Below are 20,829 nucleotides of genomic sequence, written 5' to 3'. Positions count from 1 at the left end.
AAACACGCGTACCAGCACACTTTCACCATAGCGCTACAGTGTGTAAGCAACAAAAGTCTGAAAACTTCTTTTTCTTAAACCAACGTGCGTATTTATTGTCAACGAGGACATAAAAAACAGAAAATGAGTTTTCCTCCAAACACCAACACAGATTCTCCATTTATAGTTATACTATCAAAGTTATTTGAGTGGCAGAAAAATGGAATTTGCAATAGATGGGGGGAGAAAAAAAACAAGTGCTGCATTACAAAGCTGATATTAAGAACAAATCTGTACATACTTGAAATAGTCATGAATACATCAGTCTCCATAATCAGTTGTACTCCTCTTCTTACCTTTGTGTGCATTATTTACACACACGCACACACACATATATACTGAATATATATGCAATTAATAAAAAAAAAAATATTAACAAAAGCATAACAAAATGGGAAAAATCAATAAATAAAAAGTTGCTGTGCAATGTCTCATTCCCAGCTGGATTATCATTAAACTTGTAACAATCTTAAAAAAATGTTATTTTCTTCATAACCTTCTTTTTCATGGTAATATTAATGTTATTCTACCACATTCTCAGAGCAAAACAAATGCCCCAACCAACAGTCTGGAATCTGGAAGATAAGTGCTTTTCAGGGCAAAAAAAAAAAATATTTTCATAACTTCTTCCTCTGCCCCTGCCAATTTTACAACACATATCTTATACCTTCTTGCCTTTCGTGCACCTGCTTTGGCCAGAGCCGTTTGGCATAGAATGAGGTTGCCTGAAGACACTGACCCAAGGACTGCTTTCACTTACTACCCCCCTCACCCATTCCTCCCCTTAGCCCTCCAACAACACTACACCCCACCTGATGAGCTCCATTTTTATTTGGGGTTGATATACACTTAAATGCTGATCTTAGATCTGTGCCTGAGGGCAACTTCAACACAGAAGCAGCTCGGTTCACTGTAAGATACTAAGGATCTCCTTGGCATTCTCTGTGTTCCAACCCTGGCCCTGTAGAGGACCCTCGCAGGCCAGCACATATTTGTTGAGGATCTGTGTGCCAATGTCCCGGAACTGGAGGCGATCTTCCTTGCGTTCCATAGTATCAACACTGCAGTCCTCGTACTTTACTGCCCAGAAGCACATTTCCCCAATGTACATCATCGTCAACAGGTGGGTGTCTGAGAAGATGCCTGGACAAAAATGTAAGCAGGTAGTGAAAATGATCAAACAGCTGCTTTATGGTACCTTTTATTTGTGACTAATCATACCGCTGTGATACATGCCATGACACTGACACTAACAGAAACAATAGGTATCTCTAGTGATGTCTGGGCTGTTACAGCAACACCACCAAGCCTGCACCATTTAAATTAAACTGGCAATACGTTAAATCATCAGTGCCTATGGCCCAGCCCAAAAAGACTAGGGTTAAAATTTATGATGTAGTTACATGACACTTTTTCAGATTGGAGCAAAGCAGCTTGACAAATTTGTTATTCACCAGTGGAAAGATAATAGATGACATTGTTACCTTCAGACAGGAAGTTGGCTGTAGTGGTGTCATGGAGCACCACCCCATCGTTGAGCTTCACAGAGTTTCTCACCTGCAGCATCCGCATCAGGTAGCGCACACCCTCCTGAATACACTGAATGGGCATATCAAAGGAAACAAAAAGGCATCAGGCCTGATAACAGCATATGCCAACAAAGAACTGACACTAAACTATAATTTTCATATAATTTAAACTATAACCATCTAACTGCGAAAGCACCTGTTAGGTTGAGCAAACTCCATGCTCACCATCATGATAAATTAGATCCACTATCATCTAGTTACAATGTGCTAGATAGAAATAACACAATGGTGAGCACATCCAATACAAGGTGGGTACAGGTGCTGGACACAATCACAAGTCAAGGAAGAAAGAAGGAAATGTCCCACACTTAAAATCAAAGCTCCCACGGTATTTATTAGTGCAAAGTTTCAACCCTTAGAGTCTTCATCAGGAAATAGGTTGAAAAGTTGCACTGATAACAACAGAGGGAGCTTTGATTTCCTCTGTGCTGACATTGCCTTCTTTTTTCTGGTCATAATGTGCTACCTTGAGGAATGTGTCCTTGTTCTTCTTGATCCACTGTTTACGCTGGTGAAGGGTGTGGCAGTACATATACAGCAGTGCTCCACGTCTCCAATAGAGGCATTCTAAAAGCTCCAGGCCCAACACAGACTGCACCTACCACACACACCAAAAGGTGGACGGCACTGTCACACTATGACATCAAATTACATCTGGAACTGTGTTATATGTCAACTATAGACTAAAGGTGACGTCTTATGAAGGATAATTAAAAATATGACTAACCAAAGAAAATTATCAGTTAAGGCCGAGTACAGTGCATTTATGATGGAACAGATATAGTTCAGATTTGTATTTCCTATTAGCCATTTTGTTTGTGGTAAACCCCTAGACAGCTCTTCTTTAGTCTATTAGATATGAATCACTGCCTTCATTTGTTAAAAAAAAAAAAAAAAAAAAGTAAGAATGCATGAAAGATGATGATGATATAAACAAGATACTCATTATTCACCTGGCAAGAGGACTGATGACTAATTCTCGCAAATGTTTAGGGCATTCACTTCAAGGACAATAACCTGAGCCATTATCTTATGTGTTAACCTTAGCCAATAGAGGACTTCATTACAGTGTTAACATCTGACAAGAATGACTTTGCAGCTCTGTTGTGTAACACTCAGAGATACCCTCTCTCATCCCAATTACGTGCCAAGTGTTTCATTGGCCACCTGGGATGCAATGAGACACAAAAACACTGACACACCTCTGTACACACACATTTTAATGCACATACACACATACCTCTTGTGCCGGTGCCAGTCTCCCTGCCAAGACCTCTGGCTCAGTAAGGTCCTGCAGCAGCTGCTGGATTTTGAATGGTGAACAGTCCTCAGGGAATTCCTGGTCCACCAGTTTATTCTCTTCATAGAATGTGATGTCTAGGATAACCTACCCACCCAGAGACACACATGTACACACAAGAACACATGTTATTGCCTATACAAAGACACAGGGATGAGAGAGTGTAAACTCATAAACTCATCGTCCCACTATCCCCCTTTTTAATTTGAACAGACTGCCCACTGGCACAGACAGGCTGCATACTTATTGAAATTCTGGCCATGCTGCTTAAGTCACAAACTAGTCACCTTCAAAACCAAACAACACAAACATATCAGCTCTCCTTGTACTCTTAAGAGTGATCTCACTGATTCTTTTCTACTGTCATACTCGAATGTCGGGTAATTCAATGCAACTACGACACACTTGCTGTAAGGGGTGGGTGACAAACTTAAAATAAAAATCACAATATTTCACGTTGATTTGAGGTAACAATATTCAATACGATATGGAAAAAAAATGACAGTATGACACTTGAAAATTGAAAAAATACATTAGCCTAATTCTTCTACCTTTATTTAGTGTTATCTTGTGTGTTACACTGCTCACCTTGTTTGCCCCGCCCCAACCCAGTGGAAGTGATGTGTAACTAATGGTGCTAATAGGAAACCCTGAATGGGTTTAATTATACTTGGGCGGCCGTTAATATACCTGGACAGCGCGGAAAACACTGAACTGAACTAATTCTTCATCAAAGGTTGACGCTGCTCTATTTGGCTGTGTGGTCTGGCATGCAAAAGTGTCAACATGTCATCATGCTGCTGTATCACAAATATCATAATATGACACTTTTTTCACATACAAATTTATACCAGTATTATCATGAACGATATGATATAGTGCAGCCCTACTTGCTCTACAATTTTCCATGTAGAAAGTGTGCAATTCCTACAAAGCAGACACGACAAAATGTCTGAGGGACTGACTGGCAGGACCACAATCATTTTCAGTGTGTCTTTTGGATGGTGTGCTGTGTTTCTTTGAGCAGCTAAGCAATCATCTGTTTTCCTTCCCAAGGTGAGCAGCTGAATACATTTTTGAGAGAATATCACAGACAATGCAACAACTAGTTTAGTTCTAATTCAATACCAGTACACAAATCCAGGGCTTTTGTTATATCAGTGAAGGTGAGTGTGTTATATTGTGTAACATTAATCAGTTAACATGTGAAAAATAACTAGAAACATTTCAGCAATTGGATGATCTTCTGATTCAATAATAAACTGCAGAAAATAATTTGTCATTGAAAAACCCATCAGGAAAAGACACAAAATACAAATTCCTTATTTTTTGTTTATATTTCCCAACAGCACCCATTTACCCCAGACTTTGACAAAGTTTTCTGTTAACTCACAAATTATCTGTTGTGGATTTACAGACTAAAATGTATATTCACAGCATTTAAGAGATATAAGCTGGGAAACTCTTAATATATCTGGTTCCACCTGAAATATTACATACTGTAGTACATGTATATGTCTAAAGCCTTTACTGGCTAAACTGGGGAATATTTACAAATATGCCATTCTGTGAAGTTTGCTGTAATTAAGTACCTGTGTGTAATCCTGGAGCAGCTTGGGAAGACTGCTACTTTCCCCTCCTTGTCTGTAAAAGCTTTTCAACTTGTCTAGTATGACAGACGCGTTCTGTAAATAGTCATCATCTGGAGAAAAACGATATGTTAACATGTTATTTATCACAGATCCAAGCTAAACAAAATTACTTCACACATTTCCAAGTGTTGCTGACCCACACTGATGTTTAAGTGCTTTATGTTCAGACATGATGTGTATGCAATGCCGCTAAACCGTAGCTACAACTTAACACAAAATAACTGAGTATCCTTAAAAAAAAAAAAAAAAAAAAAAAAAAAAAAAAAAAAAAAACAGCTTGGCCCCCTAAATGATTTCGGCAATATCTCGACTATACTAGCTCATATTTACAAATATATACGAGTGTACTTGATGTACTGTAACTTGGCAAAACTACAGTACTAAGGTCATTTGACATTGACTAAATCGAGAATCTTGAGTTAGAGTAAACTATGCCAGCTAATTTATCAGTAACGGCACGCACAGATTACCACGTTGTATAATGGCTGAATACCGTTATTTTCCGCTGACATCCGGAAATTTAACACGTTAATTTTAGCTCAAGAATATTTTACATTTGCAGAATTAACCTTATCAAGTATATTCTTCGGCTAACGCTAGCGAGCTAACGTTAGCTGTTCCCTCCAGCACAAAACATGTTAAAATTACTCCATCAGTTAGGCGGCAGCTAGCATAGTTAACATTAAGCCATTAGTTATAAGCTACATCATTTTCCTATATATGAATACGCCACAATTACATCGTTTGCTGGCTAAATTTACCGCTGTCGGTAAACATTAGAGGTTTCATCAGCCAGCAGCTGTTGTTATGGTAGCAATAAGCTAAGTTAGATAACGTTAGCTAGGATGGCTAAGTTAGCTAACGCTGGTAAACTTGATGGGACTGTCACGCACACGGCGCGACGACGCATCATTTGGCCCGCAAACATTTTCTGCATCGTATTATTCAAACCTTGTTTTTCCGTTCGGAGACTCGAGCACTTAATATCCAACTCAAATATCCTTCTCTCCAGCTCGAAACCTTGTCGTCTGTAGTCGTCGGCCATGACTAAAAGTCTGGGTCACGTGAGCCAGAATTATTCACGTGCCCAAAGTGTGTTTATTTTGCTGCTATTCTTGTGTTGCGCCATGATTTGGAGGACAATCTGTGCGCGTGTGCGCTCGCGATGACGGGGACAGTAGTTTAGGTGGTGGTGTGTGTATATGTGTGTGTGTGTATGTGTGCTTAATGGGCTGGCAGGCGTACATTACTATATTTGTTATAGGTTATTCTCTACAACAAAATACTATAGAGCCTATATATATATATCACGCATTACAGCCCATGTTGCTGCATTTACTTGCTGTCGTAAATTTGATAATCACATCTTTGAGAGAGGAATGCATGCTGCGTGTCCAGTTAGTGGTAACAGCAGTATGCCTTGTTATCTTCATCCTTTATTGTTTTTTTATTCTGTATTTTTATTCTATATTTATTAATGCTATGAATGCTACTTTTCTTTATATTTTATTTTTTTATTATAAAAAATGGCTGGAACATGCTAGTATAAAGAAAAATAATAGTAATAGCATAAAGTCACAGCATCTCCGGAAGAACACGTATGTACACGTATACATACACTCAGTGGCCACTTTATTAGGTCCACCTGTACAATCTAATGCAGTCCAGTACAACAGCACCAGTAACTATGACCACAATGTCAAACATATATTGAATGGACATATGACAAAAAGAGAACCAGAGCACTATAGGCATCCTAAAAGTAAACTTTATGGCAGTAAACCCATAAAGTAAACTTTATATGTGGTGTTTGAAAGTTGAAATCTCAACATTACAAGTGCTAAAGTATTTGTAGCCTGCTTGATGTCAAGTTGTTCCATGTGGAAATGCTTAACATATTAAAACATGGTGCAAATAGCGCCACCATGTGGTCAGTTATTACATGTTTTACATTTTGGCTCATAACTCATGAAGCGTGAGGTGCTGCAAAACAAAGTTTGCACATTGTGTTTCTTCGATTACACTCAGTAATCGAGTTGTAAAAAACAATTCAGGGGGGATGGTCAATTTTTTTCACTTGACGAAAAGGGAGGATAGCAGTTTTACAGGGGGGATGATTTTGACCGTTTTTATTTCAGGGGGGATGCCATCCCCTCATCCCCCCTCAACTCGAGTACTGATTACACTGATTGGGGTGATACAGGCCATGTCTATTTCTGAAAAAAAGTGGGAAAAAAATTCTGCCCTTTTGGATTTTATGGTAAACCTTTTACTTTTTGCTTCTGTTGGCATGTATTTCATTTAATCTTCACCAAACTTGATACATACCACATTAAGATGATTCCAAACACAAATTCTAAGTTGGTTTTTGGGTATCACTTACTATTTCTCTGTAACTGGTTTGGACATGGCATGGCCTTATGCTCTTAACAGGGCAAAAGTTTTCAATTTGGAAATGTTTTACATACAGCCACATGGCGTAAGTGTGCAACATTTGATAGCTGGTGCCACGGTAACATTATAACATGATATTGCTACAGTTCTGTTGTATTTAATAAAATAAAACTACTGAATAAAAATGAAACTACAATTCTGATGTATTTTATAAAGTGAAACTACTGAATAAAAATGAAACTACAATTCAGATGTATTTAATAAAATGAAACTATTGAATAAAATGAAACTAATAAAATGATACTATTAAAGCATGGCGTCAACTGCCCCACCTTGTGGCCATTTGTAAAACACCACCATAACACATAGGAAGAAAAAAATCAACCCTTTATTGTAATGCAGCCTTTAAAACAAGAAATGACAGCTTTTATACCATATGACTAGGCTATATTATCCATGTAGATATCCAGAACCTCAGACAATACCCAGTCTCACCTCACAATATGCCTTCTAATATATCTCCCAGACCCAAATATCATTATTATATGTTATTCTGTGAGTCATAGTAATATTAATGCATGCTTCCTTTTCACATCAAACTTATTGAAGTTATACAACAGTTATGGCACACCTGAAGCACCTCCTCCTCATAATAAATATGTGCAGCAGAAATTAGTTAAATACGCCTTTATTTATATATGCACCTATATGACGCAGCTTTATTATTGGTACGTGAAGGCAGCACTCTGTGGTTGGCTGTGAAATGGTTAAAATTCAAATTGGACTGCCGAGTATGCAGTCGAGCCTCTGTCACTCCCTCGTTGGTCCAGCCCACCTCAGACCTCAGCCAATGTCGTTTGGCTGCAGCCCGTGTATGAGTGTGTATATGTGTGTGTGTGTGTGAGCGTGTGTGTGTGTTAGCTAATGCTAGCAACACTTGCAACCGCGCTCAGCCAACATCATCAGTCGTCTATCGCCAGGAGTCCTCACTCTGCTGCTCATCCCGGACGTGTAGCTAACTATAGTTTAGCTCAAAAACATGGCGGCCCTCAAAATGTTGTGCAGAGCGGAGAATTTGGTCTTCAAAAATCTCAATGGTCCATGCAGAACCAAATTAAACTTCGTGACCCAGTCCTTGAGCAAGGTCAGTACCGAAACGCAATAATTAGATTAGGCTGAATTTAATTGGTTGCGAGCATGCTGTGCCCGGGAACTTGGGTTATAAAAGGTCATAGTACATGAACTGAAGATAAAAAATTGGCACTTTAACTGTTACCTAAGCTTTTGGGACCTAACTTTGGTTTGGTAATTTTTCTCCACCAAATTTCCTTGTGGTTTTATTTTTGTTATTTAGCGTCTATCGGTCACAGCTGACTTAAAGCTACCTTAAAGCAACCTCGCCTCTGTCCCTGGGACGGCACCCCATTTTGCAGCCATACATTGAATAAGCTATCCCTTACATTTCATTTATTGCTGCATTATGCGATTTGTTTTTCACTGCGGAGGGCCAGTGACTTTGTTGGAGGTGAAATGATCACAAGTTCTGTCACCCGCACCAGCATAGCTTCACACCCAGGCTCACGCTGTATGTTTCCATTGCTCATATTTTGCCCACATTTTACCCAGCGTCCTCATGCAAGATGGCAGTGCCCACACAGAGCAGCCAGAATGAGAGCAGGAGGATTATATCTAAAAACAGACATAGGAAAAAAAAAATGCTTAAGAGAGCACAGTGCAGCCTGCAATGAACAAGGCAGCATTGAGCATGCAGCCCCCTATGAATGACGTAGCCCTGTCTGTCTGGGCCAACCAGTAGCAGATAGCCTCATTTGACCTGCAGCTGAAGCCAGGCAATCAGCATGATTTTGCCGAAGATCAGCAAGACTGGCTAGTTTTCTAAAAATATCATTTCTAAAAATACAGTGTTGTCTGACACCTCACATAACAGAAATGGATGAATGAACAAACAGATGTTTAATGTTGACAAGGTCAGAGAAGGATGGTGAGAAAATGCAGCATTTCCCCAGGTTTTATTAAAATCTGACCTGCTGTTTCTGAGAAATTGCGTTTGACCGACTGATGAGTAAACAGACTGACCTGTAGTCCTCTTGCAGCTCAAATGGCTTCAAGAATTTACTGTGATTTATTTGTATTGACTTAAATCCTTACTCTGTTTACGACTGTCTTGGCCACACATTCAGATTGAACTGTCTGGCCATTAATAGGTTCTGATGTGATGCCGTGCTTGAATTTATACCTATGTGTAAAAACACACCCTCAAAAAATGGGTATTGCAACAATATCTTATGGGTGTTATGGGTGGGCTACCTCACTGCTAAGCTGTTGACCTACTTTACAAGTTGGAAATTTGTTATGCCATTTCTCCTTTGGTGGCTTTGTGAGTCATTTGTCTTTTTATATGAACACTTGAAAGACATTTCTGTCATTTCAGGGTGATGTTTTTGTTTTCTCTGAATAGACTCAGAGTAATTGTTACTGCACATGAGGGTCAAAAAGGAAGATGCCATTCCTGTCAGCAGCTTTGTCTGGAAAGTCTTAAATCTACCAGACTGCAAAATTCTCCCTCGGCTTTCTTCAGTAGTTCTGTTGATATAATTAGTCACCACAGAGAAGTTAAAGGATAAACCAGGTGTATGAAAATGGCTTGAAAATGAAAGCCTTGATGACACTGACCTGTTACCTCCTCAATGCTCTTGCATTGAGGAGAATCTACTCCTTGCTGGCAAGCAGCCAAAGAGTCCCGTCGGTTAGTCACTGACTGTCCACTTGTTAATTTATCTGGTCGACTGTGCCAGGGAAGCTTATGGTGGTTAAAATAAAGGATTTCCCGAAAACTGGCTAAGCAGCAGAGTTGCAGCCTTAATCAGTTTAGTAAGATTAGTGTGCTATGTGAGAACTACGAGGGGGAAAAAAAACTTCCTTCTCTTAGAATTTACGATCTACAGTAAGGCGATGATCTTTTTAGCTTATTGCCCCAATCAATCTTGATTATAAGCCATCCAAAGGATTGTAGGTCAGTGTGAAATGTGTAACTTTCCAGTTATATTCAAAATTTTGAAAGTTGTACAAGTGTGATAAGTTTGTGCATGTTTGGCCTCAAAAATATCTAACAATGCAGTGTCTCTTGAGTTCTACCAATAGGTAAAGCAATAGCTAGCCTACAGAGAAACTGTACTGTGAAGTTGGGTCAGGCCTTATCTATTAGTTAACACAAACGTGATACATAATTGTCTTTAGCTAGGCTTGGAAAGACTCATTATTTATAATTATACAAGACAGATAAGATAGAGAAGACTGTAGTGGAAAGTAGCCTACTGTACTGTAGGGAGATGTGCCAACAGCATGTCATAACAGTGTTTTGCAGACTAATAATGCCTCTTGTGTATGATTTAACTGAGATGTCTGTATTTATATCTCAGTGGAATAATGTAGTGTCTGCTCTTGCTTGCTGTGTCCTCTAACTCATTGGTGCCCGTGGACTATCCTAAATCTCCACTCCCTTTGTTGTGGAATTTGTTCAGCAGTTTTGCTTATCTTTCCCTTGTTCGGCTATATAAACTGGATTAGCTCTTTTAGGCCATACAAACATTAGTTCCCCCCCAGGGACCTGGTCTTTTATCTGGTCGATTATTAATATTATACATTTTAGATATGTAGCTGACACTTTTATATGTAGTGACGTACGATGAGTTTCTATTCCCGGTGGAGCTTTTTTTTTGACAGTTTCCTTGTTTTGTATTGTTTTCCACAGAGTTGTGGCTGTTACTTTTCCACTTCAAGCCACAGGAATTCAAAGTTCTTCTCAAACCCTATCGAAGCAGTGAAAGACATCCCCAGTGGAGCCACCATTCTAGTCGGGGGTAAGATATACTTTCAAGACCACCCTGCAGGTGCTGCAGAAGGATTTCATGTTGTTTAGTGACAGTTGTGCTGACAAAATCACTCAATTTAGTAAGGGCAAATTTATGTAACTCTATCATGTTAGTACAGTAATATGTAAAGATTCAGTGGTACATAAGGCTCAAAAACACCATATTTGGACCTGAGGCTTGATTAAGACCAATGGTCTGCCCAGATTTGAGTGAGGGGATTATAGATTAAATCCTAACAGCAGTGAATGCAGTGTACAAGGATACCAACCATTACCTTTGAGTTTTAAACTTAACTCACCTCCACCTCAACTCGAAAAAACTGTAGCCCCCCCCCCATGGCTTCCTGGTGCCAGTGACATTTCAGGAGTCAGCAGGATAATCTGTTGTTTTGCTATGTGTGTGATACCCAGTCCTTGCCTAAGCATCTAGTGTGAGCATAATTAAGCCTGAGTGACAAAACAATCTGTGTGTGCGTGTGTGTATGTGTGATGCCATGCGTTGTCAAAATATGTCTTTTGTTGTGTCCAAGGATAGTGATGGACCAGAGAGTGATTTAAAGTTAGACACACAGTCCTATTCATTGTGCATTGACATAAAACTGAACAGCTGTTTACCTCTGGATGTCAGCAGGGCAGATCTGTCCTGACTTTACCCCACTTGATAGCTTAATGCTCACAATGTCTGACTTACTGGCAGCTTTTCGGATTTACACACACATGCATTCTCTCTCTCTCTCTCTCTCTGTCACACACACACTCTCACGCTCAGACACACAGCATGCACTAATTCCACAGCTCATATTTATAGAGTGGCCTGATATGACATTGTTTACCATTTTCCACTTTGTCACACTTCTATCCTGGGATAAAAATATTCAGCTCTGATCAGCACCAGAGATACACTAATTTTGGACATTTTGTGTAAGATATTTTTTGTATTACTGATTAATGAAAACACTGCAAAATTTGGGTATAAAAATACATACTCAGGTGTAGAATTAAAACAAACAAATGAAATCAGTATTGATTAAGACTTAGTTACTATGTACTGGTAGTGAAAGACATTGTCCAATATTGTGTTACTTTTTTTTTCTTCTCTGCTCCAACACAGGCTTTGGGTTGTGTGGTATCCCAGAGAATCTTATCAACAGTTTGTTGAAGACTGGTGTTAAGGGTATCACAGCAGTCAGCAATAATGCAGGGTAAGTGTTTGTGTACATATATGCACATGTTTGTGTGCATGTCAATTAAATTATGAGTTTCTGCATTGTGTTTATATGAGCTAGCATGCATAGTCCTCATCATGTAACCTTACACTTAGCCATGTTTGTCATCTCTATGGTGGTGGTTTAACAATCATGTTGGCCAGCCATTATCAGCACTCCCAAAGCCCAAGTTGTGCTTCAACAGTAAATGGTGATGAACGTTGTTTATCTGAGTCCTGCCATGGTTGGTTTATGGGAGTGTGAAACCATTTGGAGTAATGTGTAATTTTGTTAGAACTGTTATGTGAGGAATATGTTGTGGAAAAATTCATGAGAGCATTTTTCCCTCCACCATTGCCAGTTCAGAGTTCAGTCATTACCACTACCAATTTTTGGGCCTCTTTACCCACACAGAAAGTTATCTTTTGTATCAGACATTAAAGTCTCCACTTGTATAATGATGTTGTCTTTGCAGAGACAAACCAAGCAGAATGTTCTTACAAAGATTGGTACATTCCTCTCTCATCTGCAGGCATCAAAGTCCTGCTTATTGTCTCTCACAAATTATAGCAGGGACTGTTGTAATGAGGTGCTTTTCCTCTGCCCTTCCCTCTGCCACAGCTCAGGAGTTTCTTTCTCTATCTTGTTCTTTCTCATACTCACACGGTAACACCACCTGCCTCCTAAAAAAGTTAAAGATTTGTTTTAAACTCATACTGGAGAAGTATTGTCTTCCTCCTCTGTTATTCAGATAGGCAATACTAACATGGCTAGATGCCCAGAAGTTAGTGTCTGATAAGGTATCAGTGATGGAAGCTCAGGTAAAAGGTGTGTCTCAGTGAGGGCCTCTGTTTCTGATGTAGTGGGTCATGTGAATTTGCACTTGTAGGCATTGAGGTGGATTGTGTGGAACTAATGGAACTAATGTGGAAATAATGAGCCATTTTTCCTTTCTTTTATGGCATAGCTTGATCTGCGATATTTCAGCTGACATTTCTGTTCTAAATACAACACAGCAACAATTCCCATGTTAATTCCAGCAAACCAAAAGTGCAAATCATAAAAGAGGGTGCCTACTGGTGTCTTGAGGTTGAGATTGAAAAATTGTAAGACTCACCACTGACCATCTACAGATAGAACCAACACAGCAATTGGACAGTTCATTAGTAAATAAATTGTTCAGTTACACATCAGAGCAGATGGCCAAGGGGAGCGCTCTGTTTTAGAGCTGAATTAATGGTAGAGGAGGAGAGCAAGAGGAAAGGTGAGGGTAAGAAGAAGTGGAAGATGAAGATAAGAAATAGGAAGAGCCTTCAGGAATCCATCCAGGGCTGGATCTGTAATAACAGACAGAATAAAACAAATTCTTTTGGTCAGACAGTTGTCCATAGTTGTCCTTTTGTCCATAGCAGCAGATAGAGAATGATGTAATGTGGATGAAGAACAACGAGAGGAGGTGCCATGGCAAATCAAGCCCCTCCTCACAGTTTGCCACCAGCAGATAGCAGAAGTGGCTTATATCAGGAAGTCCTACCACTGGCTGGAAAAAATGGACCAAAGGGCAGAAGTGAGACATTAATCATAGCAACAAATAGCAGGTTCTCAGCACCATGTCAATCTAAGTGGGGGTCTATCTCATAATGGACAGGACCCGTGGCGCAGACAGTTAAAAGAGGCTTTCCAAGATGGTCCAGCACATGGTATCAGTGTGTAATACAGGTCACGGGGATCAAGTTCAAGTTTATTTAGAGCTCTTAATCACTGTTTACAGTCTCAAAGGGCTTTACAGGTCCACATAACAGTATATACAAAACAAAAACAACACCCCCTGACCCACACAGGCCGGCTGGCAAGAAAAACCTCTTGAAGTTAGCAAGACAAAGTGGAAACAAAAACACAGAACAGGTATACATTCTTACAACAACCTACTCTGCTGCTCCTGCTGTCTATTATTGAAGATGATAATTGAGGTTGGCACAAAGGAATAGTTCAACCATCTGACTGTGAACTGGGACAGCCTAAATTTTCTGCCTGATGGAACATTGTTTTGTTTTCTTTTTTAACAACAGACTGTTTTTTAAAACGGAGTGAAGGTATGGTGTTGTTTAATGCATATGACCTTCCTGGCTGTGTGAGCGAGATGTTGTTTTGGTTTCAAACTGGACAGGGAGGTTTCCAAACAGGACTGTGATACCGTATGTTACAGTCCCTTTCCAAGACAACATTGTACAATTGTAAAATGATTTCAGAAACTGTGTGAATAAATGAGAGAAACTGTAAAACTTTATGGCATGTCCTAAGGTTCATCTGAGTCCTTCTTGCCACCTATTAAGTCTCCACAGTTCAGCTGAGTTTGCTAGAACTGTGATGACCCGAGCTGAATCTTGCTAGTCTTGCACTAGCACACTCCTGTTTAAACAATGCAAAGAAGAGACCATTGTGAAAGTCATTTGCAAGCTATTAACTTATTGCAGAAATCTCAAACATTCAGGATATCAGCAAAGAACCTTCATTACATACCTGTTTATAAACAACACTTAAACATTTCATCAGTCAGCATGTCAGCATGGTCAGTGTGGTACATCTAAGGAAGTTATTAGCTGGACTGTAAGCACTCACCCTTTCAGATAGGCCTCCTCTTTGAGCTTCTCTTACAGGCTCTGTATTATGTTACTACCAGAGGGTTAGGTTTCAATCTTGATGGTGTAAGCAGCAATTTTTAATAAGGTACATAGGAAGTTTATTCATCCCAACCAGCCTGATATGACAGCAGTTGTTTTCAATTAATGACTACTACCCCATGCAATCCCCAGGACCTCAGGCCCTTTTCCCTGACATTAAAACGTGTCTTGTGTGATCCGATCACTGGCGGACAGCCCTAAGTCTGTCTGCATTGAGATGCATCTCCACAGGCATCTTGCCTTCCCACTTGTGATCGGATGTCGCCGTCCTGCTCTATATGTAAATAAATACGTATCATTTCCATTTCCAAAGACCAAATGCTTAATTTTTTTTTTTTAGTTGAGAGAGAGAGAGAGAGAGAGAAAAAGAGATTTTTATTTTCATATGCACAGTATAACAGACTGTTACACTGTACAATGAAATTCTTAGTTTGCCAGTCCTCCTATCAACCAAAAAATAAAATAAATAAAGCTAAAAAGGCATTTAACAGGCAACAGGCATTTTAGGAATGGAGACATCCTTGCTCACTACAGCCTCATTTTAATGTGCTATCAGTTATGTATTTTACGTCTGTAAGTTATTAGCTACAGGTGTAACCGGATAATGCCGGTTCAGGCTCAGATTATTTAATTATTCCATTGGGTTTGAGAGGGTCAGGTTCTCTGGTGGATAGCCTAAATTAACCTGAACCTGACGTTGAACTTGAATGTTTGAATGTGCAGGTGTTGGGGGAAGGGACTCTTCGATTGTCATGGCTCTGATGTGTGTCAGAAATTACAGACAAGGTTAAAGGAAAAAAACAAATAAACCCTTTTCAAATGTGATACGGACAAAAACGTCACAGGCCTTCTCTGAATGTTGCCTGAGCGACTGGATCTCAGGACGCATTGAGGATGAATTTTTGCTGTTTCCACCTGCGCATAGTGTTGTTTGCTTCTGACTGGATCACTCAGGACAGATCAAATACCAGGTGGAGGGAAGACTTTAGTTGCAATGGCATGAAATACTTAAAGCCCCAATCTGGAATTTGAAAATGATGTCCCCAGTGTCCCCCTGTCTGCCCCAGGATCATCTCAGAGGGATAGGGTGGGTGTCTGTGTTACTGGGTGAAGGGGCACGTTCAAGGTCTGTAACCTTACTCCACACCAACTTTCATTGTTTGCCAGCCGCCATCAAGAAGAACAACAGGAAGTGTAACCAACCAGAGCTCATGTATAGAGCAGCAGGGTCGATTTGTAAACACAGAGTGCTCCAGAACGTTAGCAAAAAAAGAGAAATGTCCCACTCAGATTTGTATGTAGTGAAATTATAATAAAATGCTGCAAACCAAGTTATATAGGATATAGCTCAACGTCTCGAGTGTGTCATTGCAACATTACAATGATACATTAGTCAAGCTAACCAAGCCAAGCTTTAAGTGTCCATTACAAACGTGCATTTATAGTCTTTTGTGGTTATTTGTTGTGTTCAAAAAGTTGTTTTCTACAGGACCAAGATTATTGTTCAACATAAGTGTGCTAATGGTGTGGATTAGTTAATTGTAGTATATTCAAAACAGAACTGAATGAGAAAGTGGATCTAGGGAACCCAGCATATAAATCCAGTGAACCTAGGTCTACTGTCCAATGTGAGTGTCAGATTATAGGCTTCTATTGAACTCAAGAACATATACAGGCAAATGTTTTACTAATCTTCCATGTCGCTTTAAGTAGTGGAAAGATTGAAATGGCTCCAAAGATTAGTCAATCATCAGTCGGATGTGGGTATGGCATTTATAGTTGAAGTTTTAAACTGGACAGTATAGACTTTTGTGTAAAATGAATGTCAATGGCATGATTCAATAACCTTTTCAAGTCCCTTTGACATTAGACTGAACAGACCTCTCTGTGGCCTGGAAAATACTGGCCTAGGAGTTGTCAACAGTTTGCCCAGAGATTCCTCTCCAGTCTCCACTAAACTTTTCTCTTGGACTTTGTCGTATTGATTTTGGAAATAGATACTCAAAATATTTGCCTAGCAAGAAATGTGTTAAAGGGCATACTGTTAATCTTTCTCCTAAACTTTTCCATCCACAAGCATTAGTTCATATACAGGAAGGTTAGTCAAACAGCCAAATTGTCTAAGAAATACCACAGAAGTACCACTTTAGAGTAAGACTACCTTTATATAGGGCTTATGAGTGGTTTATAATCAATTAGGTTGTAAACACTAAGTCATTAATAAACAATTATGAACAATTTAGTTTATATTTCGGTATTTGGCAAGATTAAGTTACTGCTGCACTGCGTCTATGCTGTTAAGTCTCACATCTTGCTAGTTGCTCAGCTTATTGTCCCTTTATCAGTCAGCCATCCTTGGTATCTGCATCATTATATGAAGATTGTGTTATAACTTGTTTAAGATTGTTTGTTAATGGTTTATAAAGTGTTTACAACCTAATTAATGACCTAATTATAAATAATTCATAAACCTTTTATATGTGTAGTCTTATTGTAAAGTGGCACTAAATTCTTTCATTTAGTTTGCAAGCTACTTATAAAGGTATTTCTGCACACCTATAAAATGGTGGTTTTAAAGTATGTAGATAATATTGTTTCTGTTCTCCAATGTACATTAATTTCTATACCTAGAACATGAGCATACAGTTGGACTAGGACTGGGAAGGGAGGCGTGCCTCTACAAGCACATAGCACAGCAAGAGTGACTCAACATAACTTGATGTGACGTACGATAGCCGGTAGAATTCAGTCTTGTGCTGTTTACTGCTCAATCCTGTTTTAAATTTCCTGCCTCCTTTGAACTATGAGGGTAAAGAGGTGGTTACGTAACATTTAATTTTAGAGTGAGCCGCTGCCACTGAAGACTTACCTCCCTCTGCTTGCCTCAAGCAAATGGAAAGCCTAGTGTAGGGACAAAATGTCTCAAATAAGAAATGCTGATTCTTGAATACATTTTTTGTGAATATTTAAGCTTTCTTTATGTTTCAGTCTCCTGACAAGAACCTGTAAAGAATGTGAAAAGCGTGCACTTAAACTTTGTGGTATTTAGAAAAGCTTTAAGTTTGTTTAATGGTGTTTTGAAAAAGGGACAGTGATTTCAGTCATCAACAGAGGTCTTATATCCTGTTTGTACCACCTACATGGCGGCATAATTTTTGGTAGCAGTGAGCTGTAAGTGTAAACTTGTTCTTGGAACGAGTACCAAGTTGCGGTATCATTTTCACAAACATACACCAACTGGTGTAAAAATTGCTCTTATTTGAAGGCTCACTTGATTAATGGATGTACCATTAATACCCCTACATTTAATAAAGTCAACTATATCCCTAGATGATGACTCTTGGTTGCCTTTTAAATTTTCAAGCAGACAGGACAATTTTCAAGTTGTGGTTTGACGCCACTATTGGATGAATGTAGGGGAAATGCAATTTTGCTTCATAGAACACCCTGACACAGTGGGCTCCTTATTTAGTGTAATATGAGATGAGAGTGTTTTGTCAGTGCACAAGGGCGGATTACTGAGCTCTCGCAGAACACTTCCCTCTGCATCTTTATATGTGTATATATGTATATATATTTTTTTTGTATAACTAACTGCTTGAGGACCCTTCACCTAAGAGATGTAGACTTTAAGGGTTAGGATTACAGCTGGAAAGTGTTAGCAGATAGTATTTAGTTTGGAGCATTTGCATGTGCTACATTGATGCCTGAGAACCCACCCGCATGATGTGGCATTTCATACATACTCCTGTTTCATAATCACATGAGCAGACACATGCAAACATTAGGCTAGCTGAACTTCACATGTTCCCCCTGCACGTTATCTGTGTTATGTGTATGACAAGGTACTGCCCTAGGCCTAGATAGATCACCTGATCTGGGAGTAGTATGAAGGACAAAGCAGCGGTGTCCCTTTCCCTACTTATTTGGAAATCATTTTACCATACACAGAAAACCTGCTCTCTTCACCAATAGGCACAGCTTTCCTGTTTTCTCGTCTTATTCTCAGACAAAAGTTTTTACATTTAATGATTTGCCATTTGAGTTTATTACAAAAAGGTTAGGGTTGCGTTGCTTGTAGAAATAGACATTCAATATGATGACTATTGCTCGTACTAAGGCAGGGTGACATGCTTGATAAGATGGTTTGATAACACCGAGCTTTAAATCTTTTATCACAAGACATTGCTTTGATTAAAGCACTTTTATATGTTTTATTCTGCCATATCTGTTTCCATGGGTTAATGACTGACTGACCTCACAGTTTTCGTTGTTGCAATAACACACTTGGAGAGATGTCACTGTCCTTAGGCATTTCAATAGTCCTAGTGACACAGCTATCACTGTCACACTAAGCTGGAAGAAATTTTCATAGGTCTATTTTAGGAATCAGGGTTTAGGATCGGTGTTGTTGTCTTTTCAAATCATTGGTTGTTGAGATTGTTTTTACAGTATCTATAACACATTGTACGTGAATCCAATCTTGAGACCCAGGAGAGCTTCATTAAGATGCAGTTCATCATCACCAGCCCCTTTGACAGCCTTAATATAATGAATCTGTATAGGGTTACAGTAGACCTATTATTTGGCTTGGGTCTTATATTTTATATGTGCTGTAATGGAAATAGATGAAAATTTTGTGCAGTTTCTTTGCTTGAAGTAAACAAAGTAAAAGGGATGCACACAGTGATTATCACAGTCTTGGCTTGTGACTTCTCCTGACTCTGCAGCTATTTTTGGTTCCATGAGATTTCATTATGCCTGTGCTTTACTACGGCTGTGCTTTTCCAGTCTTTTAAATGAACTAAAGGAGTCGTATACATCAATCAGCTTGGCCCAGCTTTGACACTGAATAATGTCTTTGGGGACTTGTAGTAATCTAATCTCTGTTACAGTTTGTAGGAAGAAAAGACAGGGAACTCAGCTCGTGACGAATTGGAATGAATGAGAGTTACATAAGCACTTTAGGGAATATAACGTGGGTGGACAAAAAAGAGAGCCACATGTTTATTGTGCCAAGACTTCCATCTGAGACATGTTTTTAAACTCAGGGGAGGGGTCTGATTTTTCAAAATACTGTGGCCTACTGTACTGGGAGAGCCAAATACAGTTTACATAGTTTTTAGACAACCAACCCTCCAAGCTACAGTAGTTGGCCTAGTTTAGCTAAAATTCTATCAACTAGGTATTTTTATTTAGTCCTAAAGAGATTGAGTAGTCTACTTACAATGATTTGGCAATAGGTGAGACAAAAAAAGCAACCTCTGGTGAGATTTGGTCCAAGGCCAGTGGGTAGCACATGTGACCACTGACCTGAGCTGTGTCTGGCTACTGCAGGTTGTCAGAGCACCCTTTTTTCATTTGTATGTGTTTTTTTTCCCCCCAGAGTGGATAACTTTGGCCTTGGCCTGCTCCTCCAGACCAAGCAGATCAAGAGGATGATCTCGTCCTACGTTGGGGAGAATGCAGAATTTGAGAGACAGTATCTGGCTGGAGAGTTGGAAGTGGAACTAACGCCACAGGTTTTTATGTTCCACAGTGATGAAAGTGTGCAGTGGAATTATTGTCTGCCATAATCATCCTGACCTGTCAATTCTTTGTCTCCCTCAGGGTACCCTAGCAGAGAGGATCAGAGCAGGGGGTGCTGGGGTCCCAGCCTTCTTCACAGCTACTGGCTATGGCACATTAATCCAAGAAGGAGGCTCTCCCATCAAATACAACAAAGATGGCACCATTGCCATTGCTAGTGAAAAGAGAGAGGTCAGAGCGCTGCTTTCCACCATGTTGTTTGTACCTGCAAACTTAACATGTGGTAAAACCAAACTTGTTTTCTCACCATAATTAAGTAATCTGTTCATACTTACACATGGTTTCTTAACAGCTGTTCAACCATTACTGGAACCAGTGCTATCACTCACTTATTGAATTGTGATATCGTTATTGTGCACAGGTGCGGGAGTTCAATGGCAGGCACTACGTCATGGAAAAGGCCATCACCGGAGACTATGCTCTGGTCAAGGCCTGGAAATCAGACAAGGCTGGAAATATCGTCTTCAGGTAGTTTTAAAAAGACAAAC

At 39.5% G+C, this 20,829-nt stretch overlaps 2 protein-coding genes across 2 annotated transcripts in view; one reads left to right on the top strand and one right to left on the bottom strand.

The window, feature by feature from the left end:
- Window positions 1-68: 68 nt before the first annotated feature.
- rimoc1 (rab7a interacting mon1-ccz1 complex subunit 1) lies at window positions 69-5,682 on the bottom strand. The gene is made up of 6 exons (XM_030060971.1): window positions 5,532-5,682; window positions 4,521-4,630; window positions 2,869-3,015; window positions 2,095-2,226; window positions 1,524-1,638; window positions 69-1,182 (listed from the first exon to the last, which is right to left on the bottom strand). The coding sequence occupies exons 1-6, from the start codon at window positions 5,623-5,625 to the stop codon at window positions 947-949; spliced, it is 834 nt and encodes a 277-aa protein (XP_029916831.1). The 5' UTR covers window positions 5,626-5,682; the 3' UTR covers window positions 69-946.
- Window positions 5,683-7,809: 2,127 nt separating this feature from the next.
- Window positions 7,810-20,829, top strand: part of oxct1a (3-oxoacid CoA transferase 1a) — a 55,941-nt gene continuing 42,921 nt past the window's right edge. The window contains exons 1-6 of the mRNA XM_030060306.1: window positions 7,810-8,118; window positions 10,747-10,855; window positions 11,978-12,068; window positions 20,139-20,274; window positions 20,363-20,512; window positions 20,703-20,809. Of these exons, the coding sequence (XP_029916166.1) occupies window positions 8,014-8,118; window positions 10,747-10,855; window positions 11,978-12,068; window positions 20,139-20,274; window positions 20,363-20,512; window positions 20,703-20,809 (698 nt within the window). The 5' untranslated portion in view covers window positions 7,810-8,013. The remainder of the gene's footprint in view (window positions 8,119-10,746; window positions 10,856-11,977; window positions 12,069-20,138; window positions 20,275-20,362; window positions 20,513-20,702; window positions 20,810-20,829) is intronic.

This window comes from Myripristis murdjan, chromosome 9 (genome assembly GCF_902150065.1).
Source record: "Myripristis murdjan chromosome 9, fMyrMur1.1, whole genome shotgun sequence".
Taxonomy (NCBI): domain Eukaryota; kingdom Metazoa; phylum Chordata; class Actinopteri; order Holocentriformes; family Holocentridae; genus Myripristis; species Myripristis murdjan.
Note: the sequence above shows the minus strand (reverse complement) of the source record. Positions and strands in the feature narration are given on the sequence as shown.